At 39.7% G+C, this 18,781-nt stretch overlaps 1 protein-coding gene and 1 long non-coding RNA gene across 14 annotated transcripts in view; one reads left to right on the top strand and one right to left on the bottom strand.

The window, feature by feature from the left end:
* The first annotated feature begins 125 nt into the window (after nucleotides 1–125).
* On the top strand, nucleotides 126–18,780 carry LOC309443565. Of its 5 annotated transcripts, XR_014184821.1 has the most exons (6): nucleotides 126–359; nucleotides 5,242–5,413; nucleotides 7,897–8,043; nucleotides 9,184–9,341; nucleotides 17,399–17,520; nucleotides 18,062–18,780. It is a non-coding gene; the product is annotated as an uncharacterized lncRNA (long non-coding RNA). The 5 variants fall into 5 exon arrangements; XR_014184822.1 differs by lacking the exon at nucleotides 18,062–18,780 and having other exon boundaries at nucleotides 17,399–18,047; XR_014184823.1 differs by lacking the exons at nucleotides 17,399–17,520; nucleotides 18,062–18,780 and adding an exon at nucleotides 12,198–12,268.
* HERC1 (HECT and RLD domain containing E3 ubiquitin protein ligase family member 1) overlaps nucleotides 10,721–18,781 on the bottom strand; it is a 110,921-nt gene continuing 102,860 nt past the window's right edge. For all 9 annotated transcript variants that reach the window (XM_082060608.1, XM_082060607.1, XM_082060609.1 and 6 more), the window contains 9 exons: nucleotides 17,311–17,449; nucleotides 16,867–17,036; nucleotides 16,331–16,500; nucleotides 15,999–16,164; nucleotides 14,606–14,682; nucleotides 13,934–14,186; nucleotides 13,554–13,706; nucleotides 12,287–12,592; nucleotides 10,721–11,385 (listed from right to left, as the gene is read on the bottom strand). In XM_082060608.1, coding sequence (XP_081916734.1) covers nucleotides 11,200–11,385; nucleotides 12,287–12,592; nucleotides 13,554–13,706; nucleotides 13,934–14,186; nucleotides 14,606–14,682; nucleotides 15,999–16,164; nucleotides 16,331–16,500; nucleotides 16,867–17,036; nucleotides 17,311–17,449 — 1,620 coding nt within the window. In that variant the 3' untranslated portion in view covers nucleotides 10,721–11,199. The remainder of the gene's footprint in view (nucleotides 11,386–12,286; nucleotides 12,593–13,553; nucleotides 13,707–13,933; nucleotides 14,187–14,605; nucleotides 14,683–15,998; nucleotides 16,165–16,330; nucleotides 16,501–16,866; nucleotides 17,037–17,310; nucleotides 17,450–18,781) is intronic.

The raw sequence follows: 18,781 nt of genomic DNA, 5'->3' as shown, positions 1-18,781 counted from the left end.
ACTCATTCAGCCAATCCCAGCACGAGGCTACTCCCGGCCCCGCCAATCCCGCCCCCCGCCCGTTTCAGTTCCACCCAATCGCGGCCCGCCTCTTGGATCCGCCCGCCGGGTGCGGAGGTGGGGGCGGCTCGTTACCCGCCGTGTGGGGACAGCGGGACAGGAGCGGCGGTTCGTGTGTTCGAACTCGGTGCTGGGTTTGCAGCTTTGCACTTGTTTGCATGTGTGAACGAACCTCTCTGTGTGAGCCGGCTCCGCTGAGGACCGCGGTGAGACATTAACTGCTACGTGTAGGCGCAAAGAGCTGACGAACTCGAGATGTTTTATCGATTGCTCGAATTACTCCTAGGGTACAGGAAAAGGTAAGTCCTTTTGAAATAATTTGTGGGAGACCTTATTTTGTGAATTTGGCTGGAAGTGCAGACCAGATGCATATCTCTGGAAATCAGATACTTAGGGAATATGTTCTGTTTTGGGAAAAAACTCTCTTATCCTTGAACGGGTCTATCCAGGAGGCAGCACTTTTACCCTCGGATGTACCGGTGCATCCTTTTCGACCAGGAGATTGAGTGTATCTTTGAACCTGGAAGGACAAAGCTCTGAAAGAAAAGCGGAAAGGCCCATACACAGTCCTGGTAATTAACAACACTGAGGTTAAGCTCAAGGGAATTGACTCTTGGATAAATTACCCCAGGGTTAAGAAAAGTCCTGAAGGATGGCGGGCCGCTTGAGACACTGCTCATAGAAACTGAGCATCAGAAGAATGTGATGGGCTGTGTTTGGTGTAATAGCACAGCATACATTACCTTAGAGCGTTTACAAGAAAGTCTGTAATTTGCTGTTGGAGCTGTAAGTCCGCGGAGGCACCGAAGCGCCCGGACTACAACTCCCAGCGGCCCCCGCGGCAGCACCATTTAACCAATTTCGGCTTTTTTTCCCCGAAAATTCCCCGAACAGGCGCTCCCACCCACTTGAGCCCGGAGGCGGCGGGAGCCGGCTGCCGGGACAGGGCATAAAATGCGAGAGCGCACAACTAGGTTTGCTTTGTTTGTTTCCTTCATTTCGGTGAGTTTTTGGGCAGTGAGCACTGCAGATCTGTGCCCAGCCTTGCTGAGGTCTGGTGGCTCAAGTGAAACGCGCTCCCAGGAGTGCTGGGTGAAGTTTGAAACAATTATTTAAAAACACGAGAGGATGAACCTTGTATACCAAGACTAGCGGAGTATGTACCTGATATGCACATAAAAACGAAGTATTTGAGGCATAACTCCTGTCAGTTGGCGCCTTTAAATAGAATGACTCCTGCCGGCAATAGCTAACCTAAAGATACGTAAAACAGTTGTAGGTCAGCTTGCTGCTCTAACAAATAGTAGAGTGACTTGCAAAACAGCAAATCATAAGCTACAGAGACGACCTTGCAGCTTTAGACACTTTGGAGCCTCACAATTAGTTGTGTTTTGGTTTAGCACATGTATATATATCTCGAGACTGACAGATAAAGGGTCCTTTAGCTGAACGTTGCTCGCTAGAGGCTGAAATGATTATGTAACCAATATGCAAATGTGAAACCAATTTGCTCTTCAGGACCGACCAGGGTAGTGTATGTATGTATGTATGTATGTATGTATGTATGTATGTCGTGCCTGCTATTTTTCTTCCTGGCGTCCTGGCTTCATTCCAGCATCCGCACCCGCGCAACTCTGAAAGACCCAGTGTGTCCGCCTCTGTGTGTGGATTGGGCCCGTTTGCCTGAAAACCAGGAAAATAACGCAGTTTCTGTGAAAACGGTTGTGCAAACTGTTAATTTGCGGGAGCGCCGCGCGCACCTGGTGTGCGTGCGCGCGCGCGCCCGCCGCTGAACGCGCCGCGCGTGCCTCTCCCCGTTGGCCGCCGCTTGAGGCGGTGTCTCGCGCCGTTCCCGCCCTTTTCTCTGAGGGGAGCTCGCGCGCCGCGGTAGGTTCTCGCTTTGTGATTTTTGTGTGTGTGTTTTTTATTGTAATATTTGGGGGTGTATGTGTGGCTTGTTTATTTTTTTTTTTTAGTGAGTTTTTCGTGAATATCCACAGTTGTCTTTGATTGGAGAGAGAGGTTCCGCATCTTGTGCGTTGTAACATGGGCTGAAGTGTTTTCTGAGCCTCCCCAGAGGTCCTGCTGCGCTGCCTTCACTTGCCTGTTTCGAGAGAGGTGGTTATAACAACGAATCTATACCACAATTGCAATATTATGTGTAAAGTATGCTTTGTGTTATGACCTTATTATTTTTGCCGTATTTTTCCATCTTCCTTGCGGCTGATGAGGGTATGGGTCCTGATCCCGAGGGAACGTTTGGTGATTACGGAGAAATAAACTTAACAGCAGAGTCAATTATACTGTTAATTATTTTATTGACAGCACTGGGGAGCACTGGGCATTACCCTCCATAAGTTCTTCCTAGACTGGCTGCTCTTGCGTTGCTTATACTCACATAATTATCACATATGCATTATGATTTTTGAAAATTTTTATATACATCTATACTAAGAAATGATTGATGATATTAGTTATAATTGTTTAGTTTCTTACTTACAATGCATCTATTAATTATTGGTTAAATATAAGCACTCTGCTTCTAAACAATGTTATTACTTTATCTTCTGTCTCTCTCTCATCATGCAGAAGGATCTAAAACTTGAAAAACATCCCCTTATTTTGCAGGTGGTCAGAAAATATTTATCATGTCAATTGGTTAATGATGGGTGCGCCTTTTATAATTTAATCACAGTACACATTAATTTAGCAGCTTCTCTTCCATTCCCTGCTTTTCAATATATTTGCAAATTCTTTTGCAATATAGATCTACAAAATATTATCATCTAGTGTTGCAGTACATCATAGTTATTTGTTACCCGATAGCAGTACCAAATAGAACATTGTAGCATAATGCAAGTAAAAATTATTAGCATTAAAATTAGTCACAAGATGTATCATTTTTGGTGACTTAATGTAATACTTCAGTTTATTCACAGAAGGATTTGCGATTGCTCATATTTCAATACTGTCTAAGAGTCTTTAATTTGTAACAAACCCAAAATTCATTATTGTCAAGACTATAACGATCACCAATAATGCCAACAAGGGATATTTTGCAGTTTCAGATTCGACCTGTGCAGACATTTGTTTTAGTTCATTTTGGGCTATAATAGTTTTCAGTAAAGATTTGTGTAAAAGCTAACTAAGAGTAAAAGCGTTTGTTACTGCAGTTATACTGTTAGAGTTACTAATATCAATGCTGAGAGAACTGTAAAGTGGTACCTCTGGTTCTGACATCTGTTTCTTATCTGGTGCTTCAATAGTGAATCCAGGCAGGTTGCTCGTTAATCCTGATTGCAATAAAGGCTGCCGGCAGCACCTGGAATGGTCCATTCCACTTATCTTCTAAAAAGGTGCACCTGAAAAAACTTTAACATAGACTTAATCTCTTGGCTTGAAAGAAAAGATTTAAGTTTTCCTTGGCTCAAGGCTTCACTCTAATTCTGAGCAGCACTAAAGGTAGTGTTTGATTCCACTTCAAATTAGCTTCTTGACAAATTTTATTTAACTGCTGTTTGATTATATGATTCATTTTCTTTTCTACCTGCCTACTTGCTTCAGTCTTGTAGGGAGTTTGCAACTGCCAGTCTCTAATGCTTTACTGACTTGCAGCACTACCTGTGCAACAAAATATGGCCCTCTATTGGAGGACATCACAGTGGGTATCCCAAATGGGGTATAATCTCATTTAACAAGCCTTGTCTTAGTAACAGTTTAGGAGACCCAGGCATATATAAGAACTTACGAATTCCAGTTTGTTTTCTCAATTTATATTTGTTTGACTGTAAAAAGGAAAGCTTTCTCTTGTTGGCCAGTAGCTTCCACTACAGTTACAAAATCTTTATTTAATGGTATCAGTTCCTGATTCAAAATGAAATAAGATGCTCCAGTATCAATTAAAAACTCAGTTTCTTTTCCCTGTTTTCTTCTTCCCTCTCTGAAGCTTCATCATTTGTCACCTCAGAAGGTGAAGGCTCATGATCTTAAATTCTTCCCCCCTGTGGGGGCACATAATCTTCTATCCTCCCCTCTCATCCGCGGAGTTTTCTGTCTGATTCTGCACCTTTCAGCTTCCCCTGTACTTTGTTTGGCTCTTCTTCCAATGTTAAAAAAACAGGATCCTGTGGTGCCAAATTAATACCACGTTCTTTCTGCCACTCTGAGTGATTTTGCAAAGCAAAAAAATCAGCATGCAGAACTTGACTCCATTTTACTTCTCTCTTCAAGAATAATATTAAAGTATCATAACTCAAAGTTTTGTTAAGAGGCCACTTTTCCTCATCATCTAATTTATACAATGGCCACTGATTATAATATTTCATAAAGGTTTCTCTATTCACATTATCACCAGGTGGTTCCCCAATCTCTTTCCTGTGAGCCAAAATACACCCTGTCAGGCTCTAAGCACTACTGTACTGTCCTCCCATTACGCTTTATACAGAACAACACAGCTAATCTTATAACAAATAAAAACCAGGAGTATTAATACTAAAAGCTACCCATAGCATACAATCCTCACAATTTGTACTCCAAGTTTATCCCACTCTCTCCAAAACTTAAAACTAACACAAAACAATTGAGGCACACAGCTCAAATCTTTTTAACACTCAGCACTACAATTAGGACACTTTACAACCTTTGTCTTTTGGAGAGTACTTCCATTTTTTGTTCAAGAGAGGCAAGTGGACTATTGATGTGTGCTTCTGACAAGATTTGTTACAAAATTGCTGTTGCAGTCGCAACAGGTGGATGATTCTGCTGTCTGCAACATTGCAGCTTATTGGCAAATGGTATAAATTTGTCTAGAACTAGTTTTGCCTCAAGGATGGAGTTCTGTGGCTTTTACTAACATCAATTTGGGACACAAGAAATCTTTATTAACAGGCGGGCTTTTTCTAAAGCGAGAGAGTCAGTTACTTCTTACCAGCTCTGGCTGCTGCTCTTTGATTACTCGGTATGTACTGTGAGTGCCTGGTTACTGTGACTCTATTAGAGTGCGTTTGCCCGATTTTCCTTATGGAATTCTCCCTGGGGGACAGGCCTCATACCCAACAAGTGGTTTTCCCCATTTCCTCAGTGTTGTCAAACAAATAAGTGTGCTTCTAAGCTGGAGTCTGTTAACAAATTATTCTCCTGCCTGACACTTTTCTTATTCTCTTGCCTGTGTCCTGTTTTCAGATCACTACATCGGTTACTAACCCAGAAGAGTTGGGAGGACTCATGCCGCAAATGCCCAGTGACTGTGGGCATTTGGCTCTCCAGGGCTGAATGGCTGCAGCTACAGCAGAACCAGAGGAACTCTGCAGTTTTGAGACATCTTTATTCCCTGTACATGGTGGCACCAACATGGGTAAGTTTTTACTATAAAGAGTAAAACAAATATAGAGCAAAGTGACAAGGGGCATTCACCGCGCTTGGGCGCAGCACCACACTTGCAGCCATTGCCAAATGTGAAACATCCCTTCTACGATCAGACAGATAACAGGTTTCGAACCATTGGGTAATGTGTTCTTTCAAATGTCTTCTCAATGATTCTAAAGGAAATGCAGTGAACGCATTTCCACTGACTTTGCTTCCTTCTGCACACGAGCACTGTGATTACAGGATTATCATTGCAATAAAGTTATAGTTAGAGAAAATACCTTTTGGGATTTCTCTGTGCACAGAACAAATGGGCCTTGCAGAAGAGAGCACAGCATTGCTTTTAAAATAACTTTGTTCTGTTTGTTTTTCTCTGAGGTATTTATAATTTTACCAGCTGTATATTGCATTATTACGTGATGCCAGTGTTTCCCTTTTCTGCTTGTGCTAATAGGAATATTTCAAATTTTTCAAGCAAAGTGTGGAGGAGTAGCATGCTGTAATTTCTGTGGTATTTCTGAATAGAATATGTGTTCGTGTGTAAAAGTTTGGAGGATGAGGAGGGTCAGAGAGGAGAGAAGTATCAAAAAACCTAAAGGTTGAATAAGAATATCTGAATGTTTTAACCCTTTTTAGTTAATATGTAATTAAAGTTATTGAGCAGGAAATATTGAGTTTCCACTAGTGTTATTGAAACTGGTGAAACTAGTGCTATTGGGTTGCCACACACGATTTCTAATTCTACTCTGAAAGCCTTTTACTTTCCTGTTGCTCTCAAAACCAGTTTCAAATCTAACAGATAATTACAAATATTTGCTTTTGTTAATTCAACCCAAATCTAGTATTAAAAAAATGCAAGGCTTAAATCTATTTGATTTAGTTTATCTAGACCTTTTAAAACAGGACTATATAAATGTAATTACATTCGGCCCTTTGAATGCAACCACGGGGCTGGTGTGGCCCCTAGTGAAAATGAGTTTGACAACCCTGGTCTATATCATGTGTCTCTCTTGGAAAGAGACACTCAGAACACGGGATGGGACAGCACATCTGTTCCCAGAAGAGTTTCATTTGGCCTCCTATCACTTGATTGAAAGTGAGCCAAATCAACATTATATGCATACTTATTGAGCGTATGCTCAATAAGGCTGTACAGATCTGTCTCTTTCATGATCTACTTCTGGTTTGCTAAAAGCAGACTTTAAGACACAAACTATATGCAGAAAAACGCTACTGCGTCTGTTGGACAGAAAGGAACCGATAAGCACAGTGAAATTGTGTGTCTTTTCAAAATGCTGTGTTACAGCTTAGTTATTTACATGTATGTGTTGTAAGCACTGCTTCCTTCTTCCAGTTTGTGGAGAGATACCTATTTTGGCTTTTGCTTACAGACAGCTTACAAAGAAAACTCTGAATAATTTATCGCTTTCCTTTGATCTTTTATGTTTTGATGAATTACACAGAGCTATACACATGCACTTTTATCTTGCCTGTAAGTGATTTTAAGTGTAACTTCCTGTCCTGAAAGTGAGGTGCAGGCAACCAGTAGAAGATGGAGTAAGAGGGTATCTCACCATCACTGGATTTATCAGTTTAGATAGAAAACCTTTAAAGAGTTTCTGCATCTGTAATTACATTCCACCACTGATAGACTTGAGTGTTTTGTGCTCTGTAGCTATGTGAAAAGTAACGGCTTACATTCAGCATTCAGGTTGATATTGCTAAATTGAATTACCATTTCTGCACATTACTTTCTGCCTCAAGTTGAAATAATTCCATTTGTGATACTAATTGCTGCAATTCCTATTTATTAACCTCCACACCCACCTATATGCCTAAGTACATGCAGGTACTAAAACTACTGTGTTTCTAAGCAGGGCCCATGCAACTTACACTGTAGAATTATTAATTAATCAGAAGCAGTGGGGGCAGGATTTTCCACGTGTCAGTGCTCTGTATGTACACGGTCAGTTCTGGAGAGCTGAGACTTTATGCAAGATTCAAAACCAAATAGTTTGAGTTGTGCTTTTTGACCCAGTTTCAGCAGTGTAAATGTGTACTTTTTACCCATTGTACATACCTTGAATACAGCTCATGCTGACAGTACAGTTCTGGTAGGCGAGGTATTATTAAAATGTGATGTTGTGTGTGCTTTAATTATGTACATTTGACTTGGGTACATGCCTTATGCCTTCTCTTTCCTGGAGTCCGGTCCACTAGTGCTCCTGTTACATCAGTAAGCCTTTTAGAGGGCTGTGCTAAATAGACAGATGGTATTACATCTGTCCCATCTGCAGACGGTATAGAGGTGGGTGGAATATTGCAAATAAGGATTGACCCAAGTGACCATGTTTCCATTTGTGTTGATACAATGTACCAGCATAACATTTATTTATGTATTTATTCATTCATATATTTATGTGTTCACTTTGCTTTTTCTTCCTTTTTCCCTGTGCCTCCTTTACCATCTAGACACGGTTCCAGATCAGGACTCAGGTGCAAGAACTCGGCCATGGATGTTTCTTTCTTGTGTGAAAAACTGGAGCCCTCCAGATATGCCCTCCGGACAGCTACACCAAAAGGGAGTTGACAGAATGTGCTTGTGCTGTTACAGAAAAGGTAAGACATCCCTGTGTGCTGCCCCACAGTGTTTGTCTACTGAGATTCCCCAGGGAGTTAACCAGACAAATTGTTTGGATTTAGGAATTTATTTTTACTTCTAGTGTTCAGTGCAGTTCATGTGCTAGAGTAGCCCACGATTAGCCCTTGCTTGGGTCTCATAATAAACTTCAGCCTCATGCCAGAGGGAGACTGGTCTAAAACAAATCCCTAAGATATTAGGTGGCATTTGGGCCATATGAGGCACTCCCTTGGAAGTTACCAAGATGAGGTTGGTTAATTACATGCAATTTCATGTAGCAAGGTCCTACTCTTTTAAGACTGGGCCAAGCTAACGCACTTAGAACTGCACCTTCAAACTGTCTAGGCTTTTCTGGTCTTTGGAAACGTTAACTTCCAATAGGCTGCCTGAGTAGCTCAGCTTTGCTGAACGTTTTTGATGGCCTCTCTCCTTTTGTTGGGCACAAACACTGAGAGTCAAATGTTAGTTACTTTTAGATTTTACCAAACATCACTTGTTCAGCCTCTGTTAGTGTGCTCTCAGCTGTACAAATTTTCCATGGTGTTGTGCCCTGGAGTATTGGCAACTCCGAATTTCAGCAGGGGCAGACAGGATCTTGTAAGACGAGTTAATGCTGATAAGGATACTGAATCACAGGGATGTACTTCCTAGGTGTGAAAAAAAAACAAACCAACAAACCAACCCAACAAAACACTAGGAAAAAGTGATTGGAAACATCAAAAGTAGTAGAAAAGAAATTCTCTAATCCCAAAGTAAAAACAGGATAAGAAACAGAAATTACGGGCCTGAAGTAGCAACAGCCTTATAAACCAGAGAGAGTGAGTGCTTCTTGAGAGTTATTTGAGGTGTAAGGAAAAGGTTGGGTACTACTCCTGTCCAGCAAAAAATAAGCAGCAGCAAATAGCAGTCATGTTCAACAACAGACCTGGGCTTTTGGCATCTGTTTTCCTGTAGAATACATGCCCAGCATGTTAATTCTATGGCTAAAGCTTTTCAAGCTGTTTTCCTCTAGTTATGTTTAGAATTTAACACTTCTGAGCTCACTGTGCCACCATATGTCATTAATTTCAAATGGGTCTAGATAAACACATTGTCACACATTGTCTTTCCCTCCGAAGGCATTTGTTACCACCGATACTCCCTGCTTCAGTCACACATGTACATCCCGTCTGATGCTGAAAGGTGGGAAGGAAACTACGTCTGACCTTTAGAAACTGCCTGCTGTCCACCTTGCTACAGCCAGCTCTGCCGAGAGCAGCAACTGGGCTGCTGGAAGGTTGGTTGCAAAATTCAACTGCATATTTTTTCTTTAAATAACTGCCTACACAACTGACTTACGCTACAGAACGCAGATGTACACTGGTAATAGTTATTCCCCTTTAGGGAACAGGCTTGCATACATAACGTACCCTTAAACTGACATAAAGTTAGAACTTTCTCAGCTGGTCTCCAGTAGGAGGACATAATCAGTGCTGGATGTTCTTTGTGTGCAATTACATGCTAGAAGTATTATGCCAGAAACTGGAATGAGATTCCAGTCTTGGCTCAGATGCCAAGTTAAATGGATGTCAATGTCAAGTTAAAAGGAATATCTGCACAATACAATGATGGTGAAAACAAACAGTAGGGTAAAATAAGAATATTTAAGTGCTTGATAGTTTTAATGATGCTAAGGACAGGCATAATCAATTAAAAAGCTTCAGTTAAAGCAATCAAGCACAATCCTTTAATCAACACCACTATTGTTATCTGGCAGCAATACACCTGTTCAGTCCCGGGCAACCAGCATGTTTCCTGCTCAATCCCAGCTAAAGTACAATGATCACTTGAGGGAAAACAATAGGAATTTCTGTCCTTTTATTCAGACTCAGATGGACCAGTCTTATCCCAGGTGAGATTAAGCTAATATGTTCTTGCTAGCCCTCAGGCCCCATGAGAATGAGGGGGCAGAGCAGCAGTGACTCACCTGGGGACAGACTCTACCCTCAGCCCAGTTAAATATTGCTCCTGAATACCAAGCAAATAATGTTTTTTGATAGAGACACTGGGGAGATCTATTCTTCTGTTCTTCCCGAAGACACAGAACAAAAATTTCTTTGTATGGTACATTAGTGTCCTAATCAAATACGAACATTACAGTGTAAGCTGATCAGAACACAATTACAGCTGCAAGGAAATGAGACCAAACATGTGACATTTACTAAAATCAAAGGCATAAACTAACTTTTTTTTTGGTACTCTGATCAGGAATCAGCTACATCCATCTGTATATTAAAAAGGTGGGTTTGTGTAGTTTTTTTCCTGACAAAAGATAGAAAGGTTCTGAGTCAAGGTGGCAGTATGTTATTATGGTGAAGAACTACTGCTCTGCAGGAGAAGAATGTTTAAATGAAAATCAAGAAGTAACCAAATACAATGTTAACTTGTATTGAAGGTCAAGGAATAAATAGCAGTATACCTGAAAAAGCCAGTACCTCAAAGACATAAAGAATGCAGAGCATAGTACTACACATCAGATTCATTGAAGATAAACATTTTAGGATGCTTCAAATGTCACATCCTGTCTAAACACTTTAATATTATAAGTTCCTGAGACAAAACATAAAAGTATGAAGACTGAGTAAACCAATCACAGTTCACAAATACATACAAGCAACCAGTTCTTGAATTTGCTTTATTTTTCTCTGCATAAGGAACCCTGCACAGGCAATTCAAATTAAAACAAAATAAATATGTGAATATTCCTGTAAAACTGTCCTTGCTAATGAACAATTATACACAATGTACAACTCTTCATGTTCAGTGGGGAGGGGCTTACAAATGTACTATTCCCAACAAAAACGCACCAAAATGTCTCCATGCAAACTTATCAAAAGTGACCAAAAAAGGAGAAAAAACTTACCAATCATACTTTTTGTTTTCTTTTTTCTTTTTTTTTTCTTTTTTACAATCACAAAAAAATAAAAACATCTAATTTTTTGTTACATTTAGAGTAACTAAAATGTGGCCACTGTCTATTAACATCTGTTTTTATGCTCCTAAAACATCTATGGTTACTGTAAAATTATGTCAACAATGAACTGGACTTAGGGCACTATTTGTAGTAAAAGGAAGCGGATTTTGTTCACAGAATGTTAATAATCTGTGTCCGAGCCCTCTGCATTGTCCACATTCCGTGAGAGCATGTAATTGTCCATATCTATAGACCTGCAATTATTGATTGCATAGCGCAAACGCTCTGCCATGATTAGTTGATTGGAGTACGGTGGGAGCCTCAGTTGAAAGAAACAAGTCTGTGAGGTAGGCAAGCTGTCATAAGGCTGTGGAAATGAGCAAAAGAGTAATAATTAATAATTGTTAAATGGTGAATGAAAGGAAAAAAAATGCAACACATCTGTATTTCATTGCTCCCTCCCTTCCTTGTCTCTATTATTCAGCAATTTCCTTTTAGGAAGCAGACTAATCTCCCTTGTTTGCAACACTTTTTTCATCCTTAATGATGTGCAAAACTACGGCTGTATCACCTGCTCTGTACGTAATTCAACCCACTTAGGAAAGTCAACTATTTGAAAAGTTGATTGCACTACTATTTAGCAGCACACTGGAAGATACCAAGCAACATTCAAATTACATACCATAGTGTGCCTCAACATGAAGTAATTTGAGAGACACCTAACCAACGGTGACAGTCAAATCACTGCTACCTTAGATTTTGCCAAGTTTTTCATTCACGTATTTCACAGAGCTCTTGTGCTTTCACTGCACAAAACCCAAAAGCAATGCCAAATGAATGCATCCTGTAAGTAAGTAATATACTGTAAACTCCTTACAGTGGTTTTAAGGGACTACAGTCCATTAGTGGTCACATGTTGCTGCTTACAGAGATGTAAAACTTTAAGAGAGTGATAACTGTCAAATGAAAAAGATTGGAACAGAAAACGACTATATGCACAAGTTACAATACAAGAAGGTTTGTTTCTTGTGCAAGAAGTTGTCTTCACCTCCAATCATATAACTATACTGAATGCACCAAATGAATTAAGATGCACTCCAAGTACTTCTACACGATTAAAATGTTTGGTTTTAATGGCATAACCCATCCCATACTTTCTCTGTAAATTTACAATTACAGAAATCTCTTTCCTATTGTCAAAGAACAGATTATACTAGACAGGAATTTAACAAAAAAAAACACCAAAACAAACGAAACCAGCATCTTACCCTATCAACCTTCATTATTTGGAATCGCTGAGAGATATCAGCTGTGTTGGCTGGCAATCGAGATCTTCCTGACACAAACCTCATGAAAAGGACTCTCTCCTCATTTGAAAATTCTTCAAGGGTATGCCAGAACCACTGTACCAGCTGATGCTGCTCATCAACTTCTCTGTATCGCACAACTTTCTTCAGCACTTCAACAGATATTTCTGGCATTCCACAGACCATTTGCTCCAACTGCTTGGCAGTCAGCAGAGACAGCAAAGGAACAGGAATAATCCAAGACATTCCTTCTCTTACAGCAGCCACCTATTGCCCAAAAAGAAGACATGTTTGAAATGCAGTCCACTTACTGTACCATCCAAATGCAAAAGTAACATATCAGCTGAGAAATGGCATCAAGAGAGAGAATTACGGAACATCTGTCAAATACAACTTACCACACATGCATCCCCTGTAAGGGCTGAATCCTCTCTCAAAATCCTCAATAGTATTAAAGGTATTTTAAATTGTAATTGCACATTAAAAACCAAATTTTGTTATAAAACAGAAGAACTTTAAAAAGTACAAGTTGGCAGCACAAATTATGATGGTGAAACCAAAAAAAACGGTGTATATACACCATAGATCTGAGCTGGAACAAAGTCATATTTGTTACAAGTCTGTACTTGTTCTAGAAGACACAGGAGTTAGTACCTGTGATGGGAAAGGTACTTTTCTAATGCAAATAATATCATGCATGCATCTATATCTTGAGAAAAAGCAGAATTTTCCTAGCATGTAATCAGTATACTGCTTTCACAAGCTTCACTATACAAATGACAAAATCCACATAAGTATGCAAATAGGTAAATAAGACTTCTCAAAACACGTAGTGAAATATTTGTACTTTCTGTGCTAAAGCAGAAGATAAATAGTTTTAAGTTAAGCAAATGTCAATAATATTTCCTGTAGCTAGTCTCCATGTTGCTATAATGTCTAATTGCAGTGCACAGCATGCACAATTACAGGTGCATGTGGGGCTACTCTAACAAAAGACAAGTTCCGATTTCTAATACTCTTTTGTCAACTGAGCAATTACTAGGAAAAATAGGACTAATTTAAAACAACACTCGAAAACATTATGTGGGGGGAAAAAGCCACGGGGATCCAGGTGAGATGCAGAAAACCAAGTTTTTTTTATTCCCTAATAAACTGCAATGGAAACTTGCAGAAATCAGAATCACTGTTTGTATTAGCAATGGGGACAGGGTCACAATGAGATCCTTACCTGACGGTCCATTTCATGGAGTCTGTACTCAATTGCCCTCTCCACGTATTCTTTCCTGTTTGAAAAGGTAAGTGGGATACTGTTCCCTCCAGGGATTATGGGAACCATTTTACCATCAGCACTTTGGCCAACAAAGGAATCTAAAGGAATCATCTGTGATGCAAAACAGGAAAAGTATGTTCAGCGGCAGTCACTCCAGTGATCCAAGTTTAATATTTTACTATCAGTCCCCTAGAGCTATAAGAAGATGCCAAACTCTTCCAAATACATATAAAGTGCTTGTTATCCCAATAATGCAGACATTGAATTATGTAAATGCTGAAGTTAAAAAAGCAACGGCTGTCAGAATAAACCTAAAAGCTCCAGCTTTCGTATCTTACCTCATGGAAATTTTCTTCAGTAATCCCACTGTCTTCAATGTGAAGAATGCTGTTGAGGGTCTGCACATAGAGCAGATCTACCTCCTCCAAATCCTCCAAGATGAGTGGGATACAACAAAGTTGCTTCCAGACCATTGGAGCCAAATGAAGATCTAATGGCTTTTTTGTACGAATAGCTACACCCATGAGAATGCCCAAGAACTTAAACTGCATCAGATGTTCATCTAAACATGCTGAAGGGTTAAAGAGAAACCTGTGAGAACAAAGAATCAGTGTAAATACTCTAGTATCATTTCTATGCTAGTTTATTAGAAGTAAAAGACAAAATATTTCTAAGCACAGCATAGTAACTGTCAACACACTTATCAGCAAGGGGCATCCAAATAAGAAGATTATTGTTATATTTAGCTGTTAAAATAATGGAGGCTGAGATAGGCAAAACTAACTCTGCCCAGAGAGGCTGTTACTCTCAATTCTGCCATCAGCCATCCAGGAAGTTAATTTTATTATAAAACCATACCCTCCCCACAATAAAGTAACATCACAACCTGAAGGACAAAAATATACTAGAGACAATCATGAAGTCTCATCATTTGGAATAAAATGGTAAATAGAAGATTTTAGTTTTCACCTGCTAACACCTGCAATAAAAGCGAATCCCAGGCAACTTACCTATCTCTATTGTAGCCTACTTCAGCTGTAGCATTTGGGGAAGGAATAAGCAGGTCTACTATTCCAGTTTCCAGTTCCTTAAAAAACCAACAACAGAACAGCCACCTTAGACACAGGGATAACAAACCTATTACAGAAATATTAGGACATCACAGCATTACAAGACAGAATATTCCCTTAGAGTGATGATTGCTTCTTATAAACTAATGTGAAACATTTAAGAGAAAGGAAACATGGTAGGGATGATTTTTAGTAATAAAATCATGTTTATTTTGAGACCTGCCCTTACGTCAGACTGAAATAGTTATTTTACTGTTACTGATCTGGGATACATTCTTGGTACCTGTTCCAGAAATAAGCATAAGCCATAACACCTTACTGGTGCAGCTTTTTCAAGAACCAAAAATGAAGCAAATTTTTCAATGCGTTTTGTTCTGAACCCTCATCACACCTCATACTTAATGTCAGCTGCCTAGGAAAGAGCCTCAAAATTACATCTCAAGTCCTTATCTGAATCAACCCTATTCTGGTCTTACATGGTTCAGAAATTCCATTAATAAATTGAGTTCTTCAGTTTCTTCCATTCTGTATCCTACCTCTAACACCAATGCCAGCTCTAGCACTATCCATAGCTATTGCCCTGTCCCAGACCAAGGAGATACACTAATTAGCTTCACTAATCCACCTATTTTGGGTTTTGAGGCTCCTGGAAGACTTAAGGAACAACCAAACTTCTCCAGCCAGCACTGTCTTGAATCTTCCTCCTGGCTACAATCACAGCTGTGTCACAGGGCTGAGACACACCTTTAAAACTACAAGCAGCACACATTAGCATTGACCAGCTTTATCTTAGGCCTGGTAGTCTGAATTGTTCAGTTTCCAGGAGAATCTGGAAAGACAGCTGTGTTGATAACAGCAAAAGTATCCTGGTTACAGACAGTCATTAAAGTGTCCTTTCCACTACTGATCTCCTTTCCAGCACTGAACCTGAGAGGTGACGCATATGAGAAACACCTACTTGAGGTGTTTCTGTATTGTACACATGGAATGTACTGTCATAATGGAATTCAGTACAACTTCTTTTATAGAAGGTACTGGATGGACAGAATGGGAGGCTACAAAATGCTCCCACAATGTGTAGGGGCCATCTCTGAATTCCAGGAGCCTGCTGTAACACTAATTATCTTGTGGCCTTATGGCAATGCCTTGCAATTCAGGGACATTGTTTTACCCTCACCGACGTCCCTAAGTTGGCACCTCTACTGTTGTGCCTTAGGAATGACGAAAAATCATTTGTTAAGCTGCAAAAAGGAAATGTGAAAAACACCTAAAGACTCCAGAGAGAACAAGAACTCTACTGATGCATTTTGAAGTAGTTTTTGACTGTTCATACCTGACACATTTCTGTAATGGTGTCATCGAACACTCCGCCTGCATCATCAGCTCCTTCTCCAACCAGTTTCACTTTCCAGGCACGGGAAGGTAGGCGAAGGTCTGATGCATTCAGCTTTACCACTTGTCTTGCTATCTGTACAAAAATGGGCTTGCATTTCCGACCTCTTTCAAAAAACAAACAAAAAAAAGATACAGCCATACAATGTAACTCATAAACACATAATAACAAATTTGGACAGAGAGAGCTAGCTCAGTATGCCAGAAGTTATGGAAAATGTATCAATGTCAGTATTTGAGATCTAATACAATGCCTGTGAAAATACTACTGACCTGGTAGATATCCTCTTCACAGTAATCTGCGGCCCGTAGTTCTTCCCCTGTACCATAGTTTTTCCTATGGAGCGGACCATGGGGAGCGTGTATACTCGTGGTGCTAGCAAGGGCCTCAGCTGTCCTTGCACGATTCCCCATGTCCCAGCGTTGTAATGAGATGTACTGTTCTGCAATAAGGTGGTATGAGAAGAAACTTCTTAATAAAGGAAATTAGTTCCATTCCTTACAGAATAAAAACCTGCTTAAAAATCACTAGCACTTTCTGGAAACAGACCAGTTAGTACTTTCTGCTTTTAGCTTTGAGGCTAGTGAGCTTTTAGATGCTGAAACACTGACACATCAATGTTAGCATAAACAAAAATATGTAACGATGCCTCAACAAAGTTTGGTTTAATCTGGATTTACTTTTTTTTAATTCATTACAAAAAAATGATAGAAGCTAAGATCCATCTTGATCTGGTCAGAAACTCTCCAGTGACATGGCATAACACACAATACAGATAAGCTGCTTTTTTTAACAAATGGAATTTTACCTGGTTATTGGGACTGAGGTTAAGTAATCTCCACGAAGAGTACATGAGGTCAGAAAAATGGTACAGCAGTCTGAGCCTTGCTCGTACTGTGTGAATGCTCACTTCTTTCAGTGCCCCGTACTGTGGTGGAATGGCATCAGGTAAACCAAGCTGTAAAGGCACGGAAACACCTACCACAGAAAAAGGAAAAAACAACATTATTTCATAAGGGGTAGCTGTGATAAGAGTTGATTTTCTTAGTAGTAGCTTACATGGTGTTTAGCTGCCTCCTGGAGTTAAACCAAGACAATAGCAAAATTAAGAGGCTAAGATAATTTGAAAACTTGCACAGATATAAACCAGAATGAGTTTAGTCCCAAATGTTCAGAAGTTCTTGTTCCACTCATTGCCCGGGAAACACAAAGACTAAACCAAATGACCACACAAACGATCTGAGTTGTCTACCTGGAGCTCTTGGTGGAACCGCTGGAGCGGTCCAGGCAGCGCTGTGGCAACGTCCCGCTGAAATCTGTCGGATGTTCTTTCCTTGCAGGACTGTGACGAGGGTTGGTTCTCTGACGTGGTTGGTATGGCCCAGGCCAAGCTGACAATTTATAACAGATGTAAAAGGGACAAAGAAGAATCAACCGCGATGATACTTCTAGAAGTCTCTAAGTAACACTTCAGAACAAATGGTAAAAAAGGGATAAAAAATACCATATACATCTTTTATTATGCTAGCATTTACCTTTTATTTTTGATAAAACATTGCATCCATACTCAATGGCAGTAGCAGATCTAGGTGTCAAAGAGACCTTAAAACAGTCAGAGATTTTTGGAAGCTTTTCTGCATACCGAGGGACTAATCCATGCTGCTGAATCATCCATGGTGCACAGTCTTTCTCATGAACAATCAAGAGAGCTCATACGTCTCTTCTGTGCCATTTCAAAACCATTTTTGCTCTAGCACACAAATTGTTACAATAGCTGATGAAAATACAATTTGTTTAACATTTACTGAAGCTGTTTTGACTTTTTACTGATAGTTTCATATCATGTTCTAATTTCATATTCTACAAGTGAAAATTTCGTTTAAAATAGAATTTTTTTTACCACTCCATATAAAACCTTTTTTTTGCACTGCAACAGAAATAATTTAAAACAGGCTGTCAGAAGGAAGTTTCTCTGAATTTTTTACCCTATTTTTCTCTTCCAGAAACACAAAAAGCCCTATAAAAAGAAACAAACAAAACCAAACAAGTTCCTCTCAGAAATTATTCTAAACAACTTTCTCAACAACCCTTCTCAAACATTGAATCCTGAAGTAACCAGAGGATGAACTTTGCCCAAAATTCCTGAAACACTAACAGCCAGTATATATCAAGAGGCTTTTTCTTGTGCTTGTAGCATACAAAACCGTCAAGAAGCTGAAGTGCTTTCAAAAATTTCAGTTATACATGGGGCGAGGGAGGAAAATGGACTTTTTAATAGCAAGGATAAAATTAGGGTCCCAAAGAAAAGAGAAAATTTACTATTCTTTTTTCTGACTTTAAAAATTACTCTCTAAAAATGTTACTCTATATCTTCTTTATGAAAAGCATCTAAATCTGATTGACACCAACCATAAATGTAACGATATTGAAAAAATTTATGCCAGCTCAAGAATTAGGTAATTCATAATTTTCTAAAAAAACTCTTTGATTAGAATAATTGGCGTAGAATGTTTTCAGCGCTTTCCCAAGCTACTACCATGTAGGGCACAGGAAATAAAAAAGAAAATAACAGAAATGCCTGAAATGTTCTTATGGCTGAGGAGGTGGGGAAGGAGGAGAACAAAAATGAAAGCTTTCTTTTCCCCCAAAATAAAGTCATTCCAAATGTGTGTGCAAAGCACAATTCCGGCCTTACAGAGGTCAGAAATAAAGAGGGCCCAGGA

The sequence above is a fragment of the Streptopelia decaocto genome, assembly GCF_964273445.1.
Source record: "Streptopelia decaocto genome assembly, chromosome: 9".
Classification (NCBI taxonomy): Eukaryota; Metazoa; Chordata; class Aves; order Columbiformes; family Columbidae; genus Streptopelia; species Streptopelia decaocto.
This window is presented reverse-complemented; position numbering and strand designations above follow the sequence as displayed.